This window comes from Cyrtonyx montezumae, unplaced genomic scaffold (genome assembly GCF_038088225.1).
Source record: "Cyrtonyx montezumae isolate F1298 unplaced genomic scaffold, pur_monq_1.0 scaffold_10, whole genome shotgun sequence".
In the NCBI taxonomy this organism is placed as follows: Eukaryota; Metazoa; Chordata; class Aves; order Galliformes; family Odontophoridae; genus Cyrtonyx; species Cyrtonyx montezumae.
This window is the reverse complement of record NW_027071826.1, coordinates 29,802,408-29,813,673: the sequence shown is the minus strand read 5'-3', so window position 1 is coordinate 29,813,673 and position 11,266 is coordinate 29,802,408. Positions and strand designations below refer to the sequence as shown.

General features: G+C 37.0%; 1 protein-coding gene across 9 annotated transcripts in view; it reads right to left on the bottom strand.

The window, feature by feature from the left end:
* Positions 1 to 217: 217 nt before the first annotated feature.
* GPHN (gephyrin) overlaps positions 218 to 11,266 on the bottom strand; it is a 254,833-nt gene continuing 243,784 nt past the window's right edge. For 8 of the 9 annotated variants that reach the window (XM_065754106.1, XM_065754037.1, XM_065754055.1 and 5 more), the window contains 6 exons: positions 6,867 to 6,954; positions 4,721 to 4,794; positions 4,228 to 4,292; positions 2,924 to 3,027; positions 1,595 to 1,691; positions 218 to 1,140 (listed from right to left, as the gene is read on the bottom strand). In XM_065754106.1, the coding sequence (XP_065610178.1) occupies positions 1,007 to 1,140; positions 1,595 to 1,691; positions 2,924 to 3,027; positions 4,228 to 4,292; positions 4,721 to 4,794; positions 6,867 to 6,954 (562 nt within the window). In that variant the 3' untranslated portion in view covers positions 218 to 1,006. Of the gene's footprint in view, positions 1,141 to 1,594; positions 1,692 to 2,923; positions 3,028 to 4,227; positions 4,293 to 4,720; positions 4,795 to 6,866; positions 6,955 to 10,207; positions 10,997 to 11,266 lie in introns of those variants that run through there. The other variant, XM_065754089.1, reaches the window with a different exon arrangement.

Below are 11,266 nucleotides of genomic sequence, written 5' to 3'. Positions count from 1 at the left end.
ACTGTACATTAGGAGAGGCACTAGACTCCATTTACCATTTCCCTTCCTCCTGTCCGCTTCCCTCACCCCAACTATCCTCTTAAAATGGTATTTTCTTTGTGATGTTCAAATGACAACTCTAAACAATTGAAATTTTAAATAATGATTGAGGATTTTTTTTATTCATTTAAGTTTCAGTATCATTACAGAAAATGTTATGGTACAGAGTTGTTTAACATTAGTTTTATTTCTTTGCTCATTTAATTTCCACACGAATGCTGGTAACACTAATATCTGTACAAGATCAGTCTTTGATTTTTTTTTTTTGTTTTTAATTCTGTACATTTTTAAATGTATTGGTTAAAAAGGCTGTCAGCACTTAAGGAAGCAATTTTTTGATTGCTGAAATAAAAGGTATCCAGTTACTGCCCAAGAGTACTGAGCTGGGTGGCTGCCGGGACAGGAGAGATCCCTGAATGCACAGCGAGGTGAAGAAACCTCGGGGCTTCATTGGGTTCCCCGTGCAGCCACTCTGCTTTTGGCACTGTGCACATCAACACGAGATACAAGATAAAGAACAAGCAGAAGCTCTCTGTGAAGCGGTTATGAAGCATACTGATAAGGGAAATCCAAGTGTTGTCTACGCTAGTATAAATAAGCAGACAGCCTTGTTTTAAGAGCATAAGTAGTTGTATCTTAAAGATGAGAAAAAACACAAGTTCTGCAGGCACCTACTGCTGTCTACTAAAAGCTACCGCTATTAGAACTAGTATTGAACACACAAAGCAATTGCAAGGAAAGGAAAAAGTTGCTTTGATATAATCAGAATAAATTTTCTTTGTTAAGATTTCTTTTTAAAGATTTTTAAAAGGTATTTATTTAAATTCCATTTGAAATATAATTCAAGATGTTGACTATACTGATCAACTTTTATCCAAATCAGAAAAACTAGCTGTGCCGTTGCATATTACAGGATACAGTCAATGATATGTGGACATGCATCAAAGCTTCGCTCTTGCTGGTGACATCATAGCCTTCCAATGACCATGACATCCACCACCTCCCCCTTGTGAAGCTCCACATACTGCTCTGTCTTTGGAGGTAGCATCAACAGTCCATTGGCACTGCGCATACTCATCAGACGACTGCTCATCTGATTCCCTACAGAAGGGTGAGAGAAAAAGTCCAGTTCATTTTTCAGTTAGTTTCAAATGCTGCAACTCATCAGATAGTAAACAAGAGCTGTTCTTACAAAGATATGCTAATGTATTAATGGTGCTGCAATGTATCTATTCAAAGGTAGGTAGAAACAGACAATTATGTAAAGATTCGTCAGCTTCCCATTGTTCTGGTTCTCAAAACTCTCATTCCTTTGCTGATTACTTTCCAGCCTTCCATATTTTTTTCTGTTTGGTCTTTACCTGTACTTCATATTTTGTTGTTGTAAATTACTTTAACGTTGGAGTTACTTCATTTTTCAATTTGTTTATCTAGTTCAAATTGTACAGAGACTAAAAACAGCATAATCTAGATTTTTTTTTAAATATACCAACTAAAAAGAATGGGTTTATCTGGAAGACTGACAGGACCTGTGAGTGTGCAACTGGGCACTAACCTGTACTCTGTGCCCAAGGTAGTGGTTCTTGGTGATGCCAAGTCAGTATGCACCGATGATATTCTGGGCGGGGGTCCAATTTTACATCACATGATAACTGTAGAAGAAGCAAAGAAAGGATGAAAATGTCATGTATTCAGATATCACTGTCTAAGATAATGGAATCATCTGTTCAATCTTTTTTCCTTAATAAGAGTCTTTTAAAAAACTTGCATTTCTAGGCTACACGGTGTCTAGAGCAAGATCAAAGGCTGTAGGAGGCAGAGACTGCACTATAAAAGGGAGATACAAGTATGATATTACAATATCAAAGAGTATGCTGGAGTCTGCATGCATTAAGTGAAATATTCCAAAGCTGTTCTTTTACTGAGAGTTCAAAGATACTATCTCTCTGGAAAAAAAAGCTTTATCATATTTATTCTCTGGCTCACATTTTGTACAGATAAAAATTTTATTCACATTCAGAACACTGCTAGCCCTGACAAAAGGGAAATGACCAATCTTTGAAGTGAAAAGCCATAAAGGAGATTGCTAAAAATGGCAGTTTAATGGAAGCATGTTGGAAAATATATGCGAATATGAGGGTCACGTTGGAGCATCATATTCCTCAAAACTGGAATGCTGCAAACTGGTTTGTCTTACAACTCTTTAGCCATGATATAAAGAAAAACATGGACTACTGAGGAAGCATGTAAGAGAGACACAAGGGATGAACAGTAAGAGAAGAGTTTCTGCAAAGCCAGGAACAGTAGAAAAACTGTAAAAGGTAATCAGTTCTTTGGTACCTTCTTTAAAGCAAAAATAGGAGAATAACACATTATTTAATATAGATTCAAAGCCAGTTATTAAAGAGTTACTATATACACAATTCTTATGAGAGTGGCATTAATAGTTTAAACAAGTTACATTGTTTAGGTGGGGATCATGTGGATTACTTATATAAACAATCTGCTCAAGAGCAGAAAGACTTCTAAGTTTGCAGTTTTTAATTTAGAACTACCTTACTCTTTAAGTATTTCCATATTAGTCTCTATTATTTTTTTTTAACATGGGTTAAAAACAAATGTATGTTTTTCACAGAGAAGTGTCCTCCCTGCCTGACTGGCAAGTGTCTTGCTCCACTAGTTGGCCATCTCTCTCTTAGAAATTATAGGACTGCATATTAACGTTAATAGATTCAAGTCTGTGCCTCTGTTTTCTGTGAACTTCCTTCAGCTTGTCAGAATTGGCCTAGCATTCAGATCTCCCAAACAAGACTGTCTTTCTAAGCTCAAACAGTGGTGTTTCGACAACTTGAGAGAACTTTTAAACACAGGACAAGCTTCTTACCCTGGCTTTGATAATAGTGGGCCGAGGATCGAGGATACCCTGCATTTTCCTCAGTGCGGGAACAACAAAGAGATTACAGGTGACAACAGCTGACACAGGGTTGCCTATAGGACAAAGATTGGTAGTGAAAGAAAGAAAGAGTGGTTGTGAAACCCTCTTGATTTACTCTGTGAAAGCAATATCCTATTTTTATAACAATCATACCCCAAAGGATTCTAAAGAGCTTTTCATGTTGTGTACAGGAAACTGTTCACTTCAGCCTGGGGTGGCATGTGGCTAAACTCCTCAAAGCTATAGTCTCTGGCTAATGGTGTCCTGAAATTCTGCTCTGATCACAGCTGCTTCATGCTCCTCAGACCCCACCATTTGCTTTTGCTCTCCAGCTACCTTTCTTACATCTAGATTTATCTGAGGTGGGGCCAGTGTTCATTGTGCACAGGTATAAGTTCAAGCTGATATGGATCTGGATCCACGATTAAGGTTTCCAAGACCAATGGAAGAATAGGTATTATTAAATAACTTTCTACTCCCTAACAGTTGTGAGAAGCTTTAACACAATTGCTGAGGAGAATTCTACTGCTTTACGTGATTTCTTTTGGCTCAAAAGAAAGGTGTATGACCAACTTCTGTCAAACACCTCTTGTCTTAGACTCTACTCTTCCCTAAATGACAGTCCTGATGTAAATAATATGAGAGAGAGAGATGTTCCATTATCTCTGACCTGGTGAACACATACTGAAGCAGGAGAGAGAAACAAGAGACAAAAAACAGTAGACATCTGAACACCACTAGCTAATCAAGAAGAGGATTCCTTGCTGCCAGAAATCTATGCAAAACCAGAGCAAGAAGAATAAAATGAAAGAGGACAGAGATTTGTAGACGGATTCCCAAATAAATATTTATTCTGAACTCATTGATTTCCTCCAGCATGCAGGAGGTGAAGCACTGCTGCCCTCTTATGTTCCAAAGTAGGAACATGACAAACAACTTCCATTCTGTGATGTGTTCCTAAATGCTCTCCAGATCTCATCTCCATTTCCAATACTTTAGGGTGGATGTTCTGACATTCAAAGAATCTCTATTGGTAACGTGAGGAAGCTGTAGGAAAAACCACCCCTGCACAGCATATTTACAAAAGCCAAGGAAATTGCTGGATGGATAAAATCATAAGGCCTGTATCCTAACCAGCACAGTCTGAGGACAAGAGTAAGAACACCAGACATGGGTGTTGTGAAACATCGCTATTCTGTTTCACATCTTGTCATCTGTGCAAAGCAACAAAAGTAATCCACAAAGCATCTTACCTGGGAGCGCAAAGATTATTTTTCTTACGCCATCAATATCCAAAGTTGCAAAAGTTGTTGGCAGGCTATGGAAAAGGAAAACTACTTATGATCTGCGCTGGACTTTGACTGAACATCATTACATTATTATTTAAAATATTTAGAAAAGAAAAAACAAATGGTAATTTTGCTCCTGTTGAGAAAATATCCAAGAGTAGATGAATGAATACACAAAAATTCTGTCTTACTGTCAGAAGCCAAATCAACAAATGTTATGCCAAAATTAAACTGTTACAGAGCTGTGTTTGTTTTTTTTTAATAAGGCTCTCAATTTTTTTTTTTTTTTGTAATGTTAGTGCCTCCAATTCCCCTTACTCTAGCATTTATAGCAGTATTAAAAAAGGGACAATATTTCAGAGCAAATAGTCTGCAGATGAACAAATTTAGACACATAGGTAGTGCTGCTCCTGAATATGGTCTCCATCCAAGCTACCTCATTAAAAAGATTTCTTACCCTGGTTTCATAAAAACTCTGCCAAAGTGAATCTGTGCATGAAGATCAATATCCAGCACCTGTTTAAGATAGTCCTGTTTAAATTACAAAAAAGAAAATCAATTAAGTAACATCAAAGTGGCTTACATCATCTAAGTGTTCAAAGCAATTAACTGATATCAAGAGAAGATGAAAGACTTGCTATATCCTGAAAGTGCTACAGTCCAATTGGGAATTTCCAGTATTTGAAAGAAAGTATTTTCAAAAATCAGATGTGAGGAACAGACTCATTTCAGGTGTCAAACATGACTCTACAAGGACAAAGTAATGTATTTACTTAAAAGTCAGCTGCAGCAACAGAATCTTAAAGGACCCCACAAATAGACTACTTAAACATTCTGTCCGTCAAAGATGGAAAAATAGCCATTATGATTCAAATTTAAGCCTTAAAATCATCAGTTTATTTATCTTTTGCCACAGAAACTATCCAGTGGCAGAATAAGAGATCTCCTAGTATTTTTGAACTCGAGACTGCACTGTAGAAATCATAGTTTTCCAGGATACTGTAATGACTCTAATTTCTCGGGGATGTGGCATAATTCAGTGGTTGGGTTTAGCTATCCTAAGTTTCTTAGAAAGGAGAAACTGTGGGTAGCTTTTGCATTAGTTCAAAAACAAATTTGCTTAAGTATAATTGATACATTTAAGAAAACTGGAATTATATATTTATTCTTCATTGAAAATTGCTTTGCTCAACGATGTAGTATACTCTCTGTTGTGTTTAGTGAGGCTTAACAGATAATTGTTATGTCCTGCATCTTAAGACAGACTTTGGAAGCAGTAAATCTGAAATTCTCTTGCAATTTTCCCACTTCTCTCTCTCTCTCTTTTTTTTTTTGTTGTTCAAATACTTGGAAAGCAGCAACTTTTTTCAGCCAGGCGTGAATTCTCAGTTACTGACTGCATTAACTACATTTTTGTTTGCTATTTAGTTTTTGGATGCTCAGTTATTTCATTAAAAGTCTTGAATGCTCAGTATCAGAGGGAGAACTGACAGTGGAATACAGGGCCCATTGACTTCATGCAGTTGCCTAAAATGCAGGCTAGGGAGAAGTTAGCCAGGCATAAATGCCTGTAAGATCATTCAGCAGTCTAGTCTCTTTCTAGAGTTCCCATGTCTGTACTATGTCACCACAGTCCCAAATTAAAGACCAGTGCTTGGCCTTCGATATTTTTCTAGGAATTCTGAGAGAAATAATGGAATTTAAAGTAATTGGCACTGGTTTAATTTGTTAATCATTTCCATGACGTATCCAACAATATGATTTCTACTCGGAAAAGTGACAAAAACAGCACTCATGTTTGTCATCTCCTAATGGCTGACTTCAGTATCTGTTATTTATAAAAGGAGAGATGTTTCTTTTACCTGCCAAACTCACAGATTCAGTCTGGGATCAAAAAGTAATCTGAGTTTTCCTTCGCATAAGTCATGATTAATAAATGTCCTGCAGGTTCATCTACGCCCCACCAGCATCTGTGTATCCCTATTTTCTTTGATGGTTTTGGCACAGGGATTACCAACAGGAACTCAATCAACAATTCTGTTAATGATTCAAAAGGCAAATATATCAGCTCACTGTGTCTCATTTGTATTGCCTCTGTAGGATTATCAGGCGTAAAATGTGATAAAACTATTTTTGTAACAGATATAGCTCTGGCACATATAGGAAATAGATCTACTGAATAAGAGCGAGCTATTTATGTACTCAGCTGCTTTTCAAAGTACTTGCATAGTAGCTTTGTTCTACCTACATTTTACCTGCCCTAAGAGTAGAAAGAAGTCTGCTGTCTTCATGTGCTATTAACCTATCACCTTTGTCATCATAATTATGTAAATAATTCCTTAGTTAAAAAAAATGCAGATCACTTAGATCAAGAACATAATCTTCCCTTTGCGCTATATCTACTATAGGACAGTAACAGGAACAAATTAAATGAGGACAGTATTGAAGGCTATTTTCCTAACTAATTCACACTTAAATGTTCCAAAAGAAAGAAAAAGACCCCATTTTAGAAAACTTCGATACAAAAGCAGAAGCTCTGATGACAGACTCTGGCTTGAACATCTTATAAATATTATAGGAAGTTATACTTAAATTTAGCATACCTTTTCTCCCATAGACACGCCTCCTGATGTAATGATCACATCAGCACGGCTGATACCCTCATTCAGTGCATTCAGTAAATCATCTGGGCTACAGAAAAGAACAGGTAAACAGATTAGTGGCACACAACTACTATGAGTTACAGTGTAAGAAGCATCTCTGTGCACAGATATAGGTGTATATACACCCACATACTTTAAAAAGGAAACACAACTAGGATAATACTGAGATCTTATCCTTCTGAAGACTCCACACTGCTCTATTCAACTCAAGAACTACATTTATATTAAGCAGACACCACACAGGTAACCCTCTTTCTATCTAGGAGCTTTGTATAACGAATGGTGGGATGGCCTAGGTTGGGACTGAAGAACACTAATATAAATCTATGAAGACATGTCTTTGCACAGTTCGTAGCAATACAAATTACAATTTAGGTCAACTGACGGGGCTAAGCAGAGGGACCTGACCCATGAAAATGACTGGCCACCAAGCAGGCTGAAGTACTATCTAACTTATTTGATGTGTGTAAAAAGGGGAGTAAGGATCCACTTCAAATTTCCATCAGTGCAAAGTGGGAGTAAATCATTTGTTTATCACTTGAGGGTTCTGCAGAAAAGGCAGCTGCACATCCACTTCATCTCGATAAAACATAATCCATCTTGTTCAAATATGTATTTACCTTCATAAGAAACAGTAAGTAGGGAGCTGACATATTTCTTCATAAAAACAGTATAATTGCAAAGATGAAGGATAGAAACTGAGTACATTCCACTTTCAGTGTCTTAAAACTCTCTTTTTTTTAAATCTAAACTAAAATCATAATTCTCAAGTAGCCATTACCTATCTAACAAGAGTGCTGTTCTAACACAGAGCTTAAAGACACGTGGGGAGAAACTGTCACACAAACTATACAAGAAGGATAAAGGAAACCAAGATACTAACTGTGTACTTTGCATTTAACATTTGTGATCTGACCAGAAGCTAACCTATTACTATGACTGCATGTCATGTTCCTTCAAAAGCATCAAAGAGCAGAGATCCCGAAAACCATTTTTATGAGAGGCTATTCGTTATGTGAATGCTGTGCAAAGTACTGGCAGTAACACTAGAGACTGTATAGAAGAATTTATCCGCAATACAGGATCTCAGTTAATTATCACATTATAATTACAAATTACATTTATGGGTTTTCAAGACTTTTCAGGCTGCAAATGGCACGTATGCTGTACTTGGTGAACTCCTGCTATATATCAATGCAAAATAGAATCACCACAGTTCTTTTGGAGACTGAACTGGAAAGAGGAAAATCAAAAATACTATGTAAGACCTGGTTGGCCATTCAGAAAGATTAATAAAATCTGTGTGTTCCAAAAGGTTTCAGACAGAGGAAGCCTTTCCTCTGAGCATCTTATCTTTGCCCACAGCTTGCTAAAATATGATTTAAGCAGTACTTAGCATATTTTGGTGCTGCGTGCACTACACTGTATGTGATACAAGGACAACTCCCTCACTGGGTAGATAGCTCAAGTCCATTCAAACCTGCACACTCCTCCATCTATTCACCAATCAATTCACCATAAGCTTTCTCCATCTTGGCTGTCTTACAGGCAGAAAAACTTCAGGACCCCTTCTCCACCATTTCTAATTACCGGTGTAGCAGTCTTGTTGCCATCACACATTGTGATTACACTGCACAGCTTTTCTGTGTAAAAGAGGTGCTCTGAAAGTAATGCCTCCTGTTTTATGATGTCAGCCTACAATGTCCAAGGCAGATGTTGGTGAAATGGGAGTAGGGGTTGAAACTTCCCACCAATACTCTGTTACATTTTATTACTGTGAGACAGATGGCACCAGAGGGACAGTCTGACTAAACAGTGTGTAACATGGAAGTGTGTACAAAGCAAAGATCTGGCAATGAATTCCTCCATTTGGAAAAAAATGACACCCACTGACATTCACGCTTGCTGAACATGTGTGGGGACCAAATGGTAGATGTGAGCACACTGAGGTGGTGGGCAGTGTGTTTCAGCAGTAGTGACAGTGACAGTGGGTTACCTCTGCTGGTGTGGGGCACGCAGGCTTTTGTTCATCACTGCTGAAAATGCACAGCTAACAGTAGGGACTGTGTTGAACAATAGTGTTTTGTAGCTTGGAACCTGCTCTATCAAATACCGTTATTGTGCTCTTTGTGTCTATTGTAGTTTCCAAGAAAACACATAGGAGATGTTACTTCTGGAGCAACCCAGGTATGTATGTATCCGCTCCTTAGGTATATTTCTTTGTAAGTGATAGGCAACGAGCTACAGTAGTAAACAGCTATAATGAAATACTGCCATTTTTTAAAGGAAGGAGTGACTATACGTATTGTATAGGCCTACCTTAAACACAGTGACAGTTACATACTTATGGCATTAGTATTAGGCTAAGACTGTTTTAAGTGTAGTTTCCTCACTACATTATGATACAGGTGAGAATCCTATCTGGAGTTTGCTCCAGGCTGTTTCATTTGATCTTGCTTAATTATTTAAAGGATATTCATAGGAAGCAAGACCACTTGTTTGAAGAGATACTAATTCTGAAGTTAGAAGCGTGCTTGGTTTTGGTTGTGGTTTGAGAACAGTGGAAGGAACAGTATAAAGCAAACAAATCTATATGTAACTGCCATTAAATAATATGGAAGTGCTCCAATTTATTTACTGAATATACACTGAATATATTCGCTGTTCAAGAAGCGTTTTACTGAATATACACTGAACATATTCGCTGTTCAAGAAGCGTTTAGATGAGATGCTAAAGGACTTAATTTAGTAGTTGGGTAGAGATAGTGATAGGAGGATGGTTGGACTAGATGATCTTATAGGTCCTTTCCAACCTTATGAACTTATGAACTTATGAATTATATATTTATGAAATATGAAATTACTTACCGAAGGAAGGAACTAAAATAATATCAGCCCAATCTCAAATCAGGCAAAGGCTTTGTTTATGAGGGTAGCATAACACTGGAGTAGTTAATTATAGGGCTTTTTAATTACACGGCATGTTAAAGTTGAAGATTACTGGACTCAATGCGTCATTTTTGTGGCAATGTCCTGTATAATAGATCTCTTTCTTTACCACATGTGAAATGTGAAAAACATTTCTGAAATCTACTATTTCTAACCTACAGCACTGTATATCCTCTTCAGTTAGTTGCAAATTCAACTGGAGTCCTCCTAATGAAAGATAAGATAGAAATATTATAATAAACTGAATGATTATGCTAGTTTTTTTATATTATTATTATTATTCCATAGGCGACATATGCAGAATTTCATCCCTTGTCTTTGCAAGAGGCATCTTTTTTTTTCCCTGTATTTGGCATAGTTTTGTCACTTAAATCTCTTGAACCTTCTTTATATCTTACTTGAGGCTGATATTTTCACTTCCTCTGCAGTTAATACAAGGCACCCTCCTGAGTGGAGTAATCTTCAATCAACATGGTAGCAAACATTTTCCTTGCTTTAGTGGAGAGAGTTATCATTCAGATAACTGACAATCAGATAAAAAGATATTACTTCTCATTTCATTTGTTACATAAAAAATGAGCGGCTTTCCATGTGGATTGACACAGAAATTGAATAAACAATGGAAGACTATTAGCTTCCAGAAGAACAGACAAAATAATTTTGGTACTGAGCATAACAGGGCAAGATTGTTCTAATGGGCTTGTGACAAATCACCATGAACTGCGAAGTAAGACTCACCACTGGAGAAGGTACAAATCAGAAGTTTTCTTCTAAAACCCTGGCCATTGCTAGGGCTAGAATACTGGATTAGCTAGACTAATGGTCTAATTTACTACAATAAATCCTTAGTAATGTCTTCTGAAAGTGCTATTCTTGTATACTTTTTTTTCCTGTGAATAGGACTGTAACAGGTGCTCAAATATAATGGTGAATGCCTTAATCAGGGTAAAAGAGATTTGATGGGAAGTCTCATTTCCAGATGGCAAAATTCTTCTGTTTCATTTGTCGATTTTCAAAGTCGGAGTGACATTGTGCAAGAGAAGAGTGTGCAGTTCTGTAATGTGATGGAATTGATTAAAGAAACTACACTCTATGTACTTCAGATTATGTCCCAGCATCTTCTGGGTGAAGAAAATTGTTCTATAAGGATGAGATGCAGTTTATGAAACTATTCATATAGGTAAGTAAGCACAAGCCCAAACTATCTCTCAAAAAAGGAAGGAATTTCAGTTTAGAGCAGATTGTTTCCTCACAAGTATGAGTACTGTGTGTCGGTTGCTCTGAAAATAATAGCTCCTATTTATTTTCATGGAAACTAAGGTACAAAGAGCACAAAGAGCACAATATCACTACTTGATAGAGCAGATTCTCAGCTACAAAATACTACTTTT